The sequence below is a fragment of the Sinocyclocheilus anshuiensis genome, unplaced genomic scaffold, assembly GCF_001515605.1.
Source record: "Sinocyclocheilus anshuiensis isolate Anshui unplaced genomic scaffold, SAMN03320099.WGS_v1.1 scaffold643, whole genome shotgun sequence".
Lineage (NCBI taxonomy): Eukaryota > Metazoa > Chordata > Actinopteri > Cypriniformes > Cyprinidae > Sinocyclocheilus > Sinocyclocheilus anshuiensis.
Window position 1 is genome coordinate 999,320 of NW_015551067.1, and position 19,483 is coordinate 1,018,802.

The window sequence follows — 19,483 nt, forward strand, 5'->3', positions numbered from 1 at the left end:
GGTTTGGAGCAACATGAGGGTGAGTAATTAATGACAGAATTTTTGGGGTGAACTAACCCTTTAAGAAATATTTCTTATTATGAATGTTGAAAACAGTTGTGCTGCTTAATATTTTGTGGAAACTGTGATACATCCATTCTTAGGATTCTTTAATGCATAGAAAGAACAGCCTTTATTTGAAATAGAAATAATTTGTAATATTATAAATGTCTTAAAGGCATAGTTCACCCAAAAATGAAAATTAGATGTTTATCTGCTTACCCCCAGGGCATCCAAGATGTAGGTGACTTTGTTTCTTCAGTAGAACACAAACGAAGATTTTTCACACAAACTGTTGCAGTCTGCCAGTCTTATAATGGAGGTGAATGGGAATCACGGCTAAAACATACTATAAAACAAATAAAAAACATACACAAACAAAACTAAATTAAACCCTGCGGCTCGTGACGATACATTGATGTGTAAAGACACAAAACGATCTGTCTGTGCAAGAAACTGAACAGTATTTATATAGTTTTTTACCTCTGATTCACGCAATGTCCGAACTGTTCGAACTGTCCTGAGCGGCGGCGCGTCCTCCTGAGCGCATTCTCAACAGCAGGCGCATGAGGCGTCGTCTTCTTCTTCTTCTTCTTAATGTTTAACGGCGGTTGGCATCCAGCGTAATTGGTGCATTACCGCCACCATCTGCTCCGGAGTGTAGATCAGATAATAGGTTTTCAGACTAATTCACCCAATTCCCTCCTTCCCTCCTTCTCCCCCAAGCATACAAATCCACACACTTCATCCTTATTCTACTATATAATAATAATAATTTTAACCTTCCTCAATACCCCTATAACTCTTCATACTCTATTAAAAACCCCTGTGTCCCTTAAGAAATCCATAAGAATTCTAGTCTGTGCCCTATGTTGTGTGCTCAATAGCCCTTTTAATGTCATGTCCTGAACCTCTATCTCTCTCAACTTATTCCTCATCAACTCTCTCTGAACCTCATACCTGCTGCACCTCAAGACCACATGCTCCACTGACTCCTCTTCCTGGCAAACCTCACACAATCCAGTATCATGTTTTCCTATTAACTTGAGTGTTTTATTTAATAAACAATGTCCCAATCTTAACCTAGATATGACTGTTTCCTCTCTGCGATTTCCACTTCCAATCACTGAACATTTAACATCCCTCTGGATTTGATATAAATGCCTTCCTTTCCCCTCTCTATCCCACCTCTCTTGCCACATTTGATTTATTGTCTTCCATATCACACTTTTAACCTCTGCTTTACTGATACTTACTTGCATTTCTATGTTTCCTTTTGTTAACGCCGTTTTAGCTAATTTATCTGCCATTTCATTTCCCCTTATCCCTACATGTCCTGGTACCCATAAAAATGTTATCTGCCTTCCTTGGTTATATATTCTTGTAGCTGACTGTAGGACTTCAAACAGTATATCTTGCCGACTTTTTGAATAGAATGACCTTATACTTGCTAAAACTGATGATGAATCTGAACAAACCAAAACTTTATGCTGCCCTGTCTTTTCCACCCATCGTACAGCGATTGGCGTCGTCTTCTTCTTCTTCTTGCTTTACAGCGGATCGCAGACTTATAAGTGCATTACCGCCACCTATCTCTCAAGTAGACCATTGACACTCCTAATTGAGATTGTAGATAGTGTCAATGGTCTGTAATAAATAAAAACAAATAAATACTGTTCAGTTTCTTGCACAGACCGATCGTTTTGTGTCTTTACACATCAATGTATCGTCACGAACCGCAGGGTTTAATTTGGTTTTGTTTGTGCATGTTTTTTTTAGTTTTATTGTATGTTTTAGCCGTGATTCCCATTCACCTCCATTATAAGACTGACAGACTGCAACGGTTTGTGTTAAAAATCTTCGTTTGTGTTCTACTGAAGAAACAAAGTCACCTACATCTTGGATGCCCTGGGGGTAAGCAGATAAACATCAAATTTTAATTTTTGGGTGAACTATCCCTTTAACTGTCTCCTTTTATCAATTTAATCTGCCCTTGCTGATAAAAGTATTAATTTCTTTCCAATCTTACTGAGCCCATTGTTTTGAATGGTAGTTTAGATTAGTTGTTTCTCTGTAGTTAACGTTTAAATCAATTTAATAGTTTACATAATCTTGGTTTTTGCCTCGAGGTTCTGGAATATCTACCAGTGAAGCAACTTCCCAGCAGTGAGCCTGACCCTCATGTCGTGAGAGTCGGGTGGTCTCTGGATTCCTGCAGCACACAGCTTGGTGAGGAATCACAAGCACACTCACAGACTTCGAGGGTTTGTTATAGAAATGATCTTTCTGGGTTCTTATGTAGGGAATTACTTTGTTTCAGGAGAGGAGGCAGTCTCTTATGGGTATGGCGGAACAGGGAAAAAGTCTACCTGTTGCAAATTTGAAGATTACGGAGAGAAATTTGGTGAAAGTGATGTCATTGGATGTTATATTGTGAGGGCTATTCTAAGTTTTATTCATTTTTTTTTTCTTCAAAATTATGGAATCTGTCAACAAGTGGCTCTGTTGCAAAACCTGGTCAGCTTTTTGCTGTATACTGCAAAATAAAGGTGCAGTCACATTTACCTACTTGAAATTTCGCAAACGAAATCATTTAAATGGAGAATTTTGCCTGATAGATTTACAGTGAAAAATAAATTGTACTATGCAAATTTTGTGTTGGGTTCAAGTTTGATTAACACAAATTTACAGTGCTGACCAATAGTAAGCCTCTTGGTTTGGCAGTGATCTCTGTGTGGGCAGAGATTCGTAACGCAAAGCAAAACTGATGATCTTCAATATACAAAGTACTCATTCTAGTAGTATCTACTCATCCAGTTTTGTATAAAACTTCACTTTAATATTATAAAATGATGAATAAAACAAAGAGGCTATTTGGAAAGCAATTATTTAGGATTGGTTTGTTTAATAGCAGGCAGAATAGCTTTGGATGTTTATTATTTTTGTATTATCATTAACTGCTTTCTTTTTGTACAAAATTCATTGATCAACAGTAAATGTGACAACACCTTGTGGCGTCATCTTAAAATAAAATGCCTATAAGTGACTGATATGGAACGGACTACATAGGCTGCAAATTCAGGTGTTGCACAAATCGATTCTAATTGAGTTTAGCATTAGCATGTTGCTAAGCTAACAACATGATACTCATCTGAAAATAAAAATATATAAAATGCTCTAATATTCATTTGATTGAACAGCATTGGGATGGGACCTTCTGTCAAGGTAGGCAGCTTACTAGGTTTTGGAACTGAGAATAATGAAAGGAAAGCAAAATAACAAACCTAAATAAAGTAGTTGACATGATAAACAGTCTCTTATTTGTCTTTTACAGGACTTTGACAGTCATGCGCAGGTGGAAATGGCTTTCTCAAAGAACGGGAAGTGGCTTGATGTGGCATTTCATGTATCTAAAGAAGAACTGGCTGGTCGTGCACTGTATCCTCACATCCTGGTGAAGAACTGCTCTGTTGGGTTTAACTTCGGGCAACGAGTGGATCCGTTCTTTCCTTTGCAAGATGGCTACACATTTATCGGGGCTGTCAACATAGAGAACAGGGTCAGAGGAACTGTTGGTCCCACCAACAAATCTGATTTTGAGGTAAATTCTCCTGATTAGCTCCGTACAGGTAGTGTGAGCATTAGATTTTATGTTTCACTTTGTCTTTGCAGTAAAGATTTATATAACATCTTTAAGACAAACGACGTATGTCATATTTGACATTTTTGACAAAATCTTACACTAGATAGAACACTATCGTTCAAAATTTTGGGGTCAGTAATGCCGGGTTCAGACTACACTATATTTTTGTCGGTCACGATAGTCACTGTGTCAGATTACACGATTTTGACTCCTAAAATCTTGTCGTGTCGTGGACCAGAAACATGTCAGACTACACGTTGCTTCCCGACCATTCATCGCGTGCCATCTTTAATGACGCGCGTGATGTCATCGAGAAGGCGGAACTAGCGACTGACTTCTGAAAACAAGAGTGTAAACATTGCTGAAGCGCTTCTGCTATCGTTCGCCAGCATTTCGGGCTAAAATCGTGTAGTCTGAACCGGGCGTAAGATGTTACTTGAGCATCAAATCTGCAAAAAAATCAGCTTTGCCATTATAGAAATAAATGTCATTAAGTTTTTTTTGTTGTTGTTGTTTAATAATATTTCACAATAATATTTTTTACTATATTTTTGATCAAATAAATTCTCCCTAGGTGAGCATAAGAGACTTTTCCAAAACATTAACAAAACATAGCATCCCTAAACTTTGGAATGGTAGTATATATGGTCTTAAATAAATGTGTACTGTCCAGAGAATATAATTTTTGTCTGTAGGTCCTGATGATGGTTGGTCTTCCTGCTTGCGGTAAAACCACATGGGCCACTAAGCATGCAAAGATGAACCCAGAGAAGAAGTACAACATCCTGGGCACAAACGCCATCATGGAGAACATGAAGGTAGGATCAGCATGTTTAAAAGTGTTTTATTGTTCACATTTGAAAAGAAATCGTGTTTTTGGGTCCAAAACAAGTGCAATTGAATGGAACAGTTTTTTTTTTTTGGTGTAATTTACTGTTCAAAAGTTTGGGCTTAGTGAGATTTTTTTGTTTGTTTTTTGAAAGAAAGAAATGAAAACTTTTATTCAGCAAGGATGCATTGAATCGTTCTAAAGTGACAGTGAAGACACTTATAATGTTACAAAAGATTTCTGTTTTAAATAAATGCTTTTTTTACTTATTACATTATACTAATTACATATTAAAATATATTTAAAATAGAAAAGTTATTTAAATTGTAATAATATTTCACAGTATTATTGTTTTTGATCAAATAAATGGTGAACATAAGAGACTTATTTCAAAAAAATAAAAAAAATCTTACCGGCCCCAATTTTTTTAACGTTAGTGTATATTTCTAAAAAAAAAAACTTTTATGGTCTTTAAATGGTTCTGTTATGGTCTTAGATGATGGGATTGCGTCGCCAGCGAAACTATGCTGGGCGCTGGGACATCCTGATTCAGCAGGCCACTCAGTGCCTGAACCGACTGATCCAGATTGCTGCCCGCAAAAGACGGAACTACATTTTGGATCAGGTACTGCAAACACCTTACTGTGATTCCCAGTGAAGACATAGCTATGAATGAGCTCCGATGTTCTTTTTCTAATTTGTAAGAAGCAGTATTTGATTGAATATTGTATACTGAAGTGTTAGAATATTTGTTAGCATCAAACATGTTCTTTTTAGCGTTTCAATTATCTTGCATTTCCTGTGAGCCTATCTGATAATGTACTGGTAGCCCGTGACTGTATTAAGATGCTGAGAGACAAGTAATCTCAGCCTGGTGAGTAAGAAAAAGACGTTTTGTTGCAATAGTAATATAAGAAATAGCCTTGCTTTTAAATAGATGTCCATTATCCTGTTTCAGTAACAAGGTAAGTGGTAAAACTAACCTTCTTAGTTTTTCAGGGCAGAGCTGGTTTGTAAGGTAGGTAGAGTATTTCTCAGGTAAGTGATTTACGTCTGTATGTCTGTCTATAGACCTGAAGCACCACAAAGAGACGCATGAGTCAAGGTAAGTAAAGGAGACCCGTTTAGAATAGGAAAGGTTTTTTCTTAACTCTTATTTTAAGTATTTTGTGAGTATAGATGATGTTTATTTGCATTACATCTTAAGTATACAGTTATTGTATTAAATTGAATTTACAATTAAACTGGTTATTGTACATGAGCTAGACAACATTCAGGGTTCACATGGACATGGAAATATCAGAGAATTTTAAATGTATTTATTTATTTTATTTTATTTTTTTGAAAAGCGAGAACCCGTTCTGAATAAAATTATAATAAAATCATATTCAAAAAATTTCAATCTTCTTTCTTTTTAAAGCATTTTGACACTAAAAATTAATTTATCCCAGGGTTTAGAATATATATACTCAAGAAAAAAAAAATGTGGCAAATTTAGAACTGCGGGTCCCTAGTTGCATATTTGTTTCAGGATCCAGGTCCTCACAGACACCTCTGTAAGGTAAGTGTGAGGTGTTGTAAGAGTCCATCAGTAGGTGCAAGGAAAGAAAGAAAAACCACTCTCACTTCATTGCAGGGTTCCAGATTTCCTCCTGGGAAAAGCAAAGCCAGAACACAAAACACACAATAATGAACAGCTTCTGCTTCTTTCTTCTCACTATTGCTAGACAAATGTATATGGATCAGCCCAGAGACGAAAAATGCATCCTTTTGAAGGGTTTCATCGCAAGGCTATTGTAATTTGTCCCACGGACGAGGATTTAAAAGAGCGAACGTTTAAGCAAACTCATGAGGAAGGGAAGGATGTGCCCGATCATGCTGTTTTAGAAATGAAAGGTAGGCGCTGCTATGCGAAACAATAGAAATCAGAGAAGATCTGCATCACTTTTGCTTTTTGGTTTGTAATTAAACTTTAAAGACACACATATCACTTCATCAAAGAGAACAGCTTTATATGTTGGACCTCTGTCCTCAGTTTGATTGGGTCCTTTTGATCATCCCACCCTCACCTCTTGTGTCTTTATGATACACGAGATGTTGCAAACCAAGCAAGTGCATTCTTGTTTTTAAAGAATTCATTAAAGATAAGAATTCATACTAATACTGTCCTTTTAGTCATAATAAATACACATTAGTTCCAAAAATCCCTTTTTACAAACATGCTTTTGAGGTTGCACTTGGTTTGCAATAGTGTTCGTGATTTACACTTCTTCTGTTTTGATACGAATTATTTTCTTGCATCATTTTCCCCATCCTTCTTTAGCAATATTCTGTCAGTGAAGTCAGAATTTTATCAAGCTTAACTTTTTGTCTTCTGGTGGTGTGATCTGTCCCACCTTCTTTCCTCTTTTCATGGCTTTGAAGCCAACTTTGTGCTGCCAGAGGTTGGAGACTTCCTGGATGAAGTGACCTACGTTGAGCTGCAAAGAGAAGAGGCTGATGAGCTGGTCAAACGGTACAATGAGGAGGGCCGGAAGGCTGGGCCTCCGCCTGAGAAACGCTTCGATAACTGGGGACACCGTAGACGTGAAAGCAGCTACCAGCGGTACGACAACCACGGAGGGTTGAGAGGAGGCCATCAGAACAGAGGAGGTGAATTGACCTTGTTAGTGTGTCATGCCAACTAATTCAAAAGTCTGTCATTAGTGTTTTTCGAGGCGTCATCTTGCTCTCTGCTTTTGTCAGGTTATAACCGCGATGGCTACAATCCGAACCGCTGGGGAGGGAATCACAAAGACCGTCGAGATGGATACAGCAGCAACCATCAGTCTGGAGGAAGCTACACTAACAACCGCTATGGCTTATATAACAAAGAGGGATATAGCAGAGTGAGTCTGTACACAACCATGTATCTGTGACAGATATTTAGCTTCATGAGATTGATGTTTTTGTTTTGTTCTCACATTTTGTTTAGAGCTACAATCAGGGTTATAATCAAGGCTACAACCAGGATAACTATAGCCAAGGAAACTACAACCAAGGCTGCTATGGCAGCTACAACCAATACCCAGATTATGGGCATGGTTACCATGACAATCAAGGATCTGGACAATCGTATAACCAGCAGAACTACAATCAGCAGTATCAACAGGTGAGATACAAGCAATGTTCTATTAAAAACAACTTTTGCTCTGTTGACAGCATTTATGGCATCCTGTTGAATACCACAGAAAATCATTTTGATTTCTCGTTGTTTTTTGTTTTTTTAAAGGTTTTGAAAGCATCTAATCTGCTGTTCTTCGTAAAATTTTACAAAATAGGAATATCCATCAACCTTTTATACATGGAGTTAGTATTATGGATATAAATGTATGAATTAATTTCTGCAGTTTTATTATGGTTAATAATATCTAAATGACTAAAGCTTACAGATGTTAGCACTCTACCCAAATGTTCATTTTCAGAAGGTATGGACAGTGCCCAACAAATTTGTTTTTTCATTTTGTAATAAAGAAAAAGAAGTTAATTTAAAAACTATTCATCACTATCCTTGTAATAGATATTTAAGTTTAACCAAAATATTTGTTCCTTTTGAAAATCGAAGAAAAATCTATCTCTCCCTATTTTATTTTTCTTACACTAAACTGTCTTTTATTCAACTTTTAATCTTTCTTTTTTGTGTTTTACAAGGTTATTACATTTCTGTCAATAACAGTTTTAAAGTGTTTGCCTTGGATTTATAGGTACGATTAACATTATTAAAAAAAAAAAATCTTTAAAAACATCAACATTACTGAACTGTATTTTTCTTTTTTTTTCTTTCTGTATTTCACCACTTGATCTAGTTCTATCTAATGTATTATTTATATTATAAAAAAGTGACCACATTTAAAGATTATTAGAACAAGCTTGAGTCTAATGTTATGGAATCGATTACTAGGCTTGTCTGTTGTAGCGAATCCTATCACTCAGAACCAGCTTAGAAAAAGAAACTGTTATTTTGGCTTGGTTTCCATATGATTAAACTAGGAATAATAATAATGTGATACAACATTCAGTGTTTACAGAGTGGTGAGTTAGCTCTGAACACTCCACCCGCATGAATTACAAAAGTAATTTCATCGACCTAGAAAGTTAGTTCCATCTTAAATGGACAATTTAGACAGCTTTACAGTTCAAAATTTTTATTGTATAACCTTGAGTAACAACAATACAAGCTTTCTGCTTTTAAACCCTCTGAGTGAGACACTTGTCTGACTTAGATTCTAATGCATTACTGTAAATGCAATTTCTGTCCTTTTTTATAAACTGAATGACTGTTTGTAATTGTCTGCATGCCACAGCAGCTGTTGATAGTTTACTTTATTTTTTAAATATTCCTTGAATGTGTTGTAAAATCTTTTTTGTCTTGTATCATTTAAACACATTTTGTCATTATTAGATAAGATGATTGAAATGTAAGACTATACTCATAAAGATCAACATGTAGAAGTGGTAAAAGTTGTCCTTTTATTGATGCGAGATGTTTTTCTTCAGTATGTGCAGCAGTGGCAGCAGTATTATCAGAATCAGAGCCAGTGGAACCAGTACTACGCTCAATATGGGAATTACTCTGGACAGCAGGGCAGCCAGAGCTCACACGGCTCACAGTAATCAGGAAGCACCTCCGCAATCACACACACACACACCATGCCACGCTTCTCTACTTACACTACATCCTTCCCCTTTAACTACCATCATTTCATTTATTTACTCTTTTGTACATCTTGTTAAACCAGTTGCACATTTTTCCAAAACATAGTAAGCTGACTGTTATAAGTTAATGATTGTTTTGAACTAAATGACTTAGTATAAACTTTACTGATATGATTATACTAGTTAGTACCACCAAACCCCTGAAACTGAAATAAGATCAGAGATATGACTGATTTCTAGTATATGTGAAAGATATTTTTATTGCTTCAGGATGCTCAAGGTGCTTCTTGTTGTAGTACCACAAACAGCCTGCAGGTGGTTTCCTCAACACTGATTGTTTTTTTTTGCCAAAAACAAGTTTTGTTTTGCCTAAATTCCATTTAATTTGGAATGTAGATGCTTTTCATATCAACTATCATGAGCCTTAATTTAACACGTTAAGACGTGACCGTAAAAAGCATGTTTTTTGTTTAAATTGTAGTTGTTTAGTTTGATATACTCATTGCCATCACAACCACACAAGATGAGAATATGAAGAATGTTGTGTTGAGTTTTATTTAAAAAAAAAAAAAGTTTTATTCTTCCTGATAATCCAAAATGCTAGCTGATTTTAAGAGTGTCGATGATCATCCTGGCTGTGAAAGTACTGCATTTTTCTCTGAAATGTTTAGTTCTTGATGTTCTTTGTGGACGTTATTTGTTCTGTCCTGTCCAATTCATTTTTGCTTTGAGAATGAAATTATAGAACACCACCGTGACTCTGATGATGATTTAAAATACAAACATAATGTACAATAGTGTTGTTATATAGCCGGACTCATGAAATGAATGAAGCATCTCAATCACTTTTTCATTTATATTTTAATCACATCAGGCAGTGCTTTATGGAAAATAGGTAAGCTTTATCATTCCTCAATAAATAAAAATCTATAGCCTAAACTCAAGATTTAGTAAAAACAGACATTCAAGTTGGAGATGACAAAAGATCTAACAGAAAACATATTAGAAAAACAGTTTAAAATAGGTCCACAGTGTTTGTTTGAATCGACCCTTAATGTCACTCTCCCGCTCTTTTTTTCATTAATGCTCCTGCTCTAATACACCGAATGGACAAGAGCACTAATAAAGCAGATTGTGATCTTTTTGAATTGAGACAGGACTATTGTCTGAAATAAACAGTGATATAATACCCTTTGTCTCCTACTCAATGAATTGTTCATTACATAAGGCACAGTGATGCATTGTGGGTATTATATCAGCACCGAAATCACGTCCTTTAACAGAGGAGGTACATTCTTGCTGTTCGAGTTTAATACAGTTGTTCACAGTGTGTATTTTCCATCAGGGTGAATATTAAGGCAACAGTTTTGTATTAATTGAACTGAACCGCGCTCTTCGTGACAAAGGTAAGGCAGTCCGTCTGTCTCATATAAAGATGAGTGGTAGTGAGATTGATGATGTAGCAGTCCACCTTTGAGTGCTTGTGGAGATGTGAAGTCCATTGATCTGGTCCTCACTGGCAGTTGACGCTGGTGCATAGAGAGTTCTTACCGTACGTATCCACCAACAGGGTTTTAAAGAGCCCTGTGAGAGCAGTAATTCCTTAAATAAAATCCCTTCTGGGTAGAATTTCATCACATTTAATGAACGTCATGAACAATCTGTTGAAGACAATAGAACAAGACAGTTGGCGAGAAAGACGAGGACACGTTCTTCAGTCTTTTCTGTCCAGTGTATTTAAAAGTTCCACCCCACACAAACAAACGGCCACATGCACAGACTAGTTCAGTCTGGTTCCTTTCGTTTATCTTTGTTCAGCTTCAGTTCATCCATTTTCTCCTGTAGGAGAGAACTAGGGGCAGATGAACCTCGCACCCTTGCTGGTAGCATAGCGCTCTGGGATGATAAGGCAGGTAGGTAACGTTAGTTTCAAAACGTGTATGCTACCCAGTCTTGCTCACCAAATTAGCTTTCTATGCAGTGTATTTTTTGAAAATATCCACCATACTCGCTGTGAAAAAGTAGAGAATGTAGTTGAAAAAAAAAAGTGCTTCATGGAAATACCTTTTTAAGGGGTGGATGTTGTTTCTGGGAAGGAAGACGATCTTTCTGTTTGGCCACCGGTGTCCAATCTACTGGGTCCGTCTGAGTGGACCTGTCGGATAGTGTGGCCGCCTCTGCGTCGCTGTCTGATGAAGTTTGGCCCTTGGTGTGTTCAGATCCATTTCCGTTAGGAAAGACAAATGCTTCCTCTTCAGAACCTGATTGAAAGGCGGGAAAACATGTAAATCATCTGCAAGTCTAACAATTCATTAAGGACTTGTGCGTGACATTCTGCACTATATAATCTTCTCTCCAATCAAACAGTTTCTAGAATTACAACACCTCCAATCCATTTACAATCATATCATATTCATATCTATGACAATGTACGTAAAGCCTATTATTAGCTATTTTAGTGTTGCAGTGTAACTGAAGTAGCGACAGACTTCCCTGTTGTACATCTAAGTGAAGCGATTTATCAAAAAAAAATTAAATAAAATGTAGGGTGGGACTTGATTCTGTCTAGTGGTTGTTGATTGGATGGAGGCTGATGTGAATGCGAGATTGAAATTGAATTTAGCGGCGGGGTTTAAGTGGGCTAAAAGCTTGATGACAGTTTAAGAAAAATTATGAGGGTCAGTAAAAATGGAATGCATGGTTCAATCAATCACAATAAGTTCAATAACTTGCGTTTAAAATTGATGAATAGATGAGGACGAGCCCAACCAAACTTCCAATTTCAATAAGAAATACATCGTCACAGAAAAAAAAAAAACAATGGCAGAATTTGGAAAAAGCATACTATTCTTAATATTTCTTCCACATTTGTATGATCACAGATGGTCCTGACATCGGTTTCCCAACCCAATCTCATGCGATAACGTAACTATTTTATAAGGTGGTATTTTCAATTGTTTCTAAAAAAGGCAAAAAAAGCAACCATGAAGATCTACCCCTAAACCTGAATTGAAGCAGTTCGTATGTAAATGTACTAATTCGAAAATGTTCGAATTCACCACCAATTCCTCAAAATATAAAATAGTTACGGATTACTATGAGAGTGTGTTGCATTTACTTCAGCTGTGGTAGTTTCATGTTTCATGATCACCCCATGGTCTCATTCTTGGTGCATAATAAAATAATTCTTAAATTTCATACTCATTTAACTGATTCGTTTGATAAATGTGACCTTGGACCACAAAACCAGTCTTAAGTGTCGGTTTTTCAAAATTGAGATTTATACATCATCTGAAAGCTGAATAAATACTCTTTCTATTGATGTATGGTTTGTTAGGATTGGACAATATTAGGTCGAGATACAACTATTTGAAAATCTGGAATCTGAGGGTGCAAAAAAATCTAAAATATTGAGAAAATCTCCTTTAAAGTTGTTCAAATGAAGTTCTTAGCAATGCATATTACTAATCAAAAATTAAGTTTTTATATATTTATGGTAGGAAATTTACAAAATGTCTTCATGGAACATGATCTTTACTTAATATCCTAATGATTTTTGGCATAAAAGAAAAATCTATAATTTTGACCCATACAATGTATTTTTGGCTCTTGCTACAAATATACCCCAGCGACTTAAGACTGGTTTTGTGGTCCAGGGTCACAAATAAGCATTCAATAAATGGTATTGTTTACAGTCAAAAAGTCATTATCACAAAATTAACCTCTTCAGGAACAGCACAAGTCCCCTCTTTGCTATGATCACTTTGTTGGGGGTTATTTTGCCTTAATGTATCAAGACTGATATAAAAAACTCACTCCAGCTGTTGCCCTTAGTGTGGAGGCCTGATACGGGGCCCGGGGTGCAGGGACAAGAGCTACTGGTCACCTGGAACCTCTTAATACACTCCATTCCCACCACGTCCTTACAGTGCTTATGACAGTTTACTCCGCAGTCTGCAGAGAGAGAGGGGCAGCAGGATTACGCTGGTGCAGAGGTGACAGTATATTGATCAGTACTGTATGTTCTAACCTTTGCAGTGGTAGCCCTGCTTTATGACTCCCCATAACTAATGGAAAATAGAGGAAAAAAGTTAGACAATTTAGACAAGTCAAAATTGCACAAGTCCCTTGGTCCACAGTTTAAACACTCACAAATCCTCCACAGGTGTCGCAGAATGTGGGCCTTTTGTACGTGGTCTCATGGAAGTTGTGGAGGTTGTGGAGGTTGAAGCCGAGCTTAGCACACACTGACATCCCACGCATGAAATATGAAGTGATTTCTGCTCTACTGATCTCTCCTTCCCTGAAAAATAAAGAACAAAGCATGATGAGAACTGATTTAATTCTTTTAATGAATTTAACATACAGTAAGTCAATCAGGCCTAGAAAAAATAAAATAAAATTAATTGCTCTTATCACATTTTTTTAAGCAGTAGTTTCCATCAGTACACTGAAAGTGATAAATCGTTAAACAAACAAACAAATGAACACTGTGGGTGTATACATTTTAAGGTAAGAGGTTTATTTTATTTATTTTTTTAAATATCATATCCTACAATTTTAAATAAAGAATATAATGACGTTTTCTTGGGGTTAGAAAACCTGAGCTAACTTTGCCATGCCATAAAAAGGCTAAAAAAAAATCTTAAATTTCAAAGGTCTACAGGGGTCCCCTGTGATACTGTATTTCCTGTTTTGTTTTTCTCTGTCACATGACAACAGAATGGCTTCCTGCATGTTGGTTTCTCCACACTCACTAACATTGATTTCGCAAATAAAACTTCAACTGCCTTTAAAAACAAAAACAAAGGAAAGCAAACAAACAAATAAATAAATAAATACCAACTTATTCAAATACTTATTTTTATACTTAAGCCTTTTAATGAGGCGTGTTTTCGTTAATGTAAAAGATGGCTTCAGAAAATGAAAGTGTTTATTTCTTTTCTTCTTCTTTTTAATAAAGCTACAAAATATTTCATTTTCAAATGAATGCTGGAAAGAATCCAGATAAAAATGTATCATGTTTTCCACAAAAATATTAAGCAGCACAACTGTTCTCAACACTGATGATAATGAGAAATGTTTCTGAAATCAGCATATTAGAATGATTTCTGAAGGATCATGGGACACTGAAAACTGGAGTAATGACTGCTGAAATTTCAGCTATGCATCACAGGAACAAATAATATTTTAATATGTAATCAAATTGAAAACAGTCATTTTAAATGGTAATAATATTGATCAAATAAATGATTTTTTGATCATATGAATGCATTAGAGACTCCTTTTCAAAACATCAAAAAATCTTACCGACCCCAAACTTTTAAACTAAAGTGTAAATATTAATTTCTGTCATAAACACAACCTTGTATGTTCTCAAAAGTCGCGTCTATCAGAGAGTAAAAGGCCTCATCTTACCTATCGCTCTCGTGTGTGCAGAAAGAGAAAGGGAAATTTGCAGCGATCTTCTCAAAGTCCTCCAGAGAAATGTAGCCGTCCATGTTCAAATCATAATTCTTCATGATAGACTGTAGGGGGCAACACAATCATTGTGTTCTTTAATGTAAGACGCTGACATCTAAAATGTGACATTTGGGCTTGAAGGGCCCACACGCTGTTAAGGAAGTGAGAGTGGACAGCCAGGAACCGGCCGTCGCAGTGTCACACTAAGGAACTGGCCCTAAAAGTGGGAATAAACACGTTTCTCACTTACATCCACCATCTGTTTAACGTGTTTCGAGATGGTGGCAGGATCCAGACGCGGAGTCACTCCCGATCCCCACTCTGCTACCACTGGGGGCTTTACCGGAGCTACGGGCTACAGAAAAGGGTGGTTAGAGACATGACAGTTTTGTTTTGACACTCAACACCAACTCGCATAAGACTAGCAACTGAGAAACGTTGCTGTGAAAACACTATACAAATGATGCTGGTTTATTTGTAAAACGCGAATGCTGTCACAGGCAGAGGCTTTATAGGAAATAATCAAAAAAGCTTGTACGTAACGACACCCACACTGAAAGCGACAAAGATAACGATCGTGCGTCTTTCAGCAATGTGTCTTTTTTGTGGTTTTCTTTGAAGTGTGTTTGCACAAAGAGGAGTGCGCTGAGCCCTGTACCCACACATTAGCATGGGATACTCCCTATCTATAAACAGGTCACATACAAGGTCAGACTATATGAAAATACTGGCCAAGTCATGAATGGCAGCCTGTTGCATATGTAAAATAAGTCAACGTTTGTATATGCAGTCTTTAGATGTTAGAGACAACTATATTTTCGTACATTCTGCAGAAAACCGAGGTGCTGCTTGTTCCCACCCTTACGAAAATCAACCATGGTTTTACTACAAATAAACAAAACCAAAAAAAAAACATGGTTACTGTAGCTAAACCATGGTAACTACAAATTAACCATGGTTTTGCCACACTAACCATAGTTTAACCGTGGTATTTGCAGTAAATCTGTGGTTATACAAATGGTAATCAATACGCCAAAAAATCATCGGTAATTTTCGTAAGGGCAATAATGCCAGGGTGCTGTTTGAGGTTACCAGGGTGTTCTGAGTGGTTTTAAGGGCGTTTCTATGTGGCTGCTACAGTGTTCCTACTGGTTTCTCTCTGCTCTATGTAAAAAGAGCACACCTCCAGTTCTCTATGATATGATGGTCTATATATGGTATTTGTCTGTGGGATTTTTCGTGTTACTTTTCGTAAAACTCACAGAATGATTATTGCAGCCAAAAATGAATCTCTTTCTCAAAAATTGTGATTGTATTACTTGTTATTACTTGGAATATAAGGAACTACTATTTGAGTCTTTCTATTTCAAAATTTCATATTTATTTCAATGTGTTACTTGTCATTTCTTTGTAATTAATTGTGAAATTTACTAGCAATTTCTGAGTGAAAATTGTTACCCAAGTAAATCCTGCACCATTTTTTCTATGCATGTGTTAATGGCATTTTTTATATATATATATAAAATAATATTTTTTTGAAAATAAATTAATATATAAGAAATACATAAATTGTATATAAATTAAGTATAAGAAATGTCATTGAAACTCAACAATTGTTACTCAGAAATTGCTAGTAAATTCAACAATTAATAACAAAGAAACAGCAAGTAACATTGGATTAAGCATAAAAGACTGAAATAGTATTTTCTTATAAAACATCCTCCAATATTTGTTTTATTTACAACTTTAAAAAAAAAAAAAAAATTTTTTACAGGGCCTAGGGGTTTGATTGAATCCTGAACATGACCTATAGCAAGGCCATATATGTACACAATATACAGTGCAATGTTTATTTTGAGGGCCTCACCTGAATTTTGGGGTTCTTGGGCTCCTTGGTGTAGGAGAGCTCATATATCTCGTCCTCCGTGTAACACAAGTCTAGCGAGAGCTGTGGGCAAGGCGGGGCAGAACGGTTACACATGAGAGGACGCCCACTGTTTGCAATCCACATCTCTCAGTGTCACACACAAACAGCCGAACATAACCACAACCAGATGAGGGCTGATTTTAAAAATACTAATTTCGACTTAAAAATAAATAGATGCAGGCCCTCTGTGGAAATGAAATAAAGGCATGTTTACATGCTTCTAAATAGGCACACTTATCCTGTGTACTGATGGGGCCTAGTCAGGTATTCAAAACCCACAACATGGGGCACAACAAACATTTCCGAGAAGAGAGGCTTTCCAGTAACACATTCATCTGACAACAAATCCCTCTCAAACCACCGTTTTCCCTCTGTCTCACCGTTAGCAGGTGCAGCAGGTCTTTGTTGGCCTCAAACGGTGGGGTGCAGTCATGGATGGCCAACAAGTCGCTAATGTTGCTGTATAAATGCTGCAGTTTCCCCAGGTTGATCTTATCATCCTCAAGGTAGTCTGGCAGTGCCTCGTTGAGGGAGATCAGGTCTTTGAGATGAACACCCAAGATGGGCACCTTGAATCCAGTGCATTCGTTGTACAAGCGCCTGTAGTTTGAATAGTTGCTGTAGGATGACAGGGTTTTGCCACACTAACCATAGTTTAACCGTGGTATTTGCAGTAAATCTGTGGTTATACAAATGGTAATCAATACGCCAAAAAATCATCGGTAATTTTCGTAAGGGCAATAATGCCAGGGTGCTGTTTGAGGTTACCAGGGTGTTCTGAGTGGTTTTAAGGGCGTTTCTATGTGGCTGCTACAGTGTTCCTACTGGTTTCTCTCTGCTCTATGTAAAAAGAGCACACCTCCAGTTCTCTATGATATGATGGTCTATATATGGTATTTGTCTGTGGGATTTTTCGTGTTACTTTTCGTAAAACTCACAGAATGATTATTGCAGCCAAAAATGAATCTCTTTCTCAAAAATTGTGATTGTATTACTTGTTATTACTTGGAATATAAGGAACTACTATTTGAGTCTTTCTATTTCAAAATTTCATATTTATTTCAATGTGTTACTTGTCATTTCTTTGTAATTAATTGTGAAATTTACTAGCAATTTCTGAGTGAAAATTGTTACCCAAGTAAATCCTGCACCATTTTTTCTATGCATGTGTTAATGGCATTTTTTATATATATATATAAAATAATATTTTTTTTAAAATAAATTAATATATAAGAAATACATAAATTGTATATAAATTAAGTATAAGAAATGTCATTGAAACTCAACAATTGTCACTCAGAAATTGCTAGTAAATTCAACAATTAATAACAAAGAAACAGCAAGTAACATTGGATTAAGCATAAAAGACTGAAATAGTATTTTCTTATAAAACATCCTCCAATATTTGTTTTATTTACAACTTTAAAAAAAAAAAAAAAATTTTTTACAGGGCCTAGGGGTTTGATTGAATCCTGAACATGACCTATAGCAAGGCCATATATGTACACAATATACAGTGCAATGTTTATTTTGAGGGCCTCACCTGAATTTTGGGGTTCTTGGGCTCCTTGGTGTAGGAGAGCTCATATATCTCGTCCTCCGTGTAACACAAGTCTAGCGAGAGCTGTGGGCAAGGCGGGGCAGAACAGTTACACATGAGAGGACGCCCACTGTTTGCAATCCACATCTCTCAGTGTCACACACAAACAGCCGAACATAACCACAACCAGATGAGGGCTGATTTTAAAAATACTAATTTCGACTTAAAAATAAATAGATGCAGGCCCTCTGTGGAAATGAAATAAAGGCATGTTTACATGCTTCTAAATAGGCACACTTATCCTGTGTACTGATGGGGCCTAGTCAGGTATTCAAAACCCACAACATGGGGCACAACAAACATTTCCGAGAAGAGAGGCTTTCCAGTAACACATTCATCTGACAACAAATCCCTCTCAAACCACCGTTTTCCCTCTGTCTCACCGTTAGCAGGTGCAGCAGGTCTTTGTTGGCCTCAAACGGTGGGGTGCAGTCATGGATGGCCAACAAGTCGCTAATGTTGCTGTATAAATGCTGCAGTTTCCCCAGGTTGATCTTATCATCCTCAAGGTAGTCTGGCAGTGCCTCGTTGAGGGAGATCAGGTCTTTGAGATGAACACCCAAGATGGGCACCTTGAATCCAGTGCATTCGTTGTACAAGCGCCTGTAGTTTGAATAGTTGCTGTAGGATGACAGGAGCTCGGTGAGCTCGCAGAGAGTCTGTGGGAAAACAACATGAATTGAGCCTTTATGAGAACTTAGATCTCATTCTGTTATTTTAATCGGAGTACTTTATGGTAGCAATTTTTTTACATTAGCTAATGTACTATTTAACATATTTAACTTCATATTAATTTGAACAAATGAATGTTACCACAATGTACACTACTGTTCAAACATTTGCATTTCAAAAGATCTCTTATGCTGCATTTATTTTATAAAAAATACAGTAAAAATAGTAATATTGTGAAATATTATTACAATTTTAAAAATCTGTTTATATATATATATATATATATATATATATAATTTGTGTGTGTGTGTTTTTCTTAATGACTTCTTGATGAAGGCTAATAAAGTATTATCTAATATAATACATTCAATCTTTTGAATGCAAAAGAAAGGCAAAGAAAATCAGTTTCAAATCATTAGCCTGTTTTAGTCATTTGGGTATTTACATGGTACTTTTCAAAGAACAATATGCCACAAGCCCCAAGCACATGCCCATGGTACTTTTTTGCTAGTGGTTCTTTTGAATACTTGTAATATAGGACTCATGCAATACTAACTTCTGACACTCAAACAATGAAAGGCATTTCATGGAGAAAGTAAAAAAAAAAAAAAAAAT

The 19,483-nt window shown here is 36.4% G+C and overlaps 2 protein-coding genes across 5 annotated transcripts in view; one reads left to right on the top strand and one right to left on the bottom strand.

Moving 5' to 3' along the window:
- LOC107662136 (heterogeneous nuclear ribonucleoprotein U-like protein 1) overlaps positions 1-9,190 on the top strand; it is a 15,373-nt gene extending 6,183 nt beyond the window's left edge. For 3 of the 4 annotated variants that reach the window (XM_016452055.1, XM_016452052.1, XM_016452054.1), the window contains exons 7-16: positions 2,169-2,268; positions 2,360-2,472; positions 3,374-3,640; positions 4,378-4,500; positions 5,008-5,136; positions 6,239-6,407; positions 6,936-7,163; positions 7,257-7,399; positions 7,486-7,662; positions 9,048-9,190. In XM_016452055.1, coding sequence (XP_016307541.1) covers positions 2,169-2,268; positions 2,360-2,472; positions 3,374-3,640; positions 4,378-4,500; positions 5,008-5,136; positions 6,239-6,407; positions 6,936-7,163; positions 7,257-7,399; positions 7,486-7,662; positions 9,048-9,164 — 1,566 coding nt within the window. In that variant the 3' untranslated portion in view covers positions 9,165-9,190. The remainder of the gene's footprint in view (positions 1-2,168; positions 2,269-2,359; positions 2,473-3,373; positions 3,641-4,377; positions 4,501-5,007; positions 5,137-6,238; positions 6,408-6,935; positions 7,164-7,256; positions 7,400-7,485; positions 7,663-9,047) is intronic. The other variant, XM_016452053.1, reaches the window with a different exon arrangement.
- An 858-nt stretch (positions 9,191-10,048) lies between these two features.
- Positions 10,049-19,483, bottom strand: part of LOC107662146 (RAS guanyl-releasing protein 1-like) — a 33,901-nt gene continuing 24,466 nt past the window's right edge. Inside the window, exons 9-17 of the mRNA XM_016452068.1 lie at positions 18,580-18,855; positions 18,140-18,220; positions 14,920-15,024; positions 14,625-14,734; positions 13,359-13,509; positions 13,237-13,273; positions 13,023-13,160; positions 11,271-11,467; positions 10,049-11,102 (exon numbers count right to left, since the gene is read on the bottom strand). Of these exons, the coding sequence (XP_016307554.1) occupies positions 10,992-11,102; positions 11,271-11,467; positions 13,023-13,160; positions 13,237-13,273; positions 13,359-13,509; positions 14,625-14,734; positions 14,920-15,024; positions 18,140-18,220; positions 18,580-18,855 (1,206 nt within the window). The 3' untranslated portion in view covers positions 10,049-10,991. The remainder of the gene's footprint in view (positions 11,103-11,270; positions 11,468-13,022; positions 13,161-13,236; positions 13,274-13,358; positions 13,510-14,624; positions 14,735-14,919; positions 15,025-18,139; positions 18,221-18,579; positions 18,856-19,483) is intronic.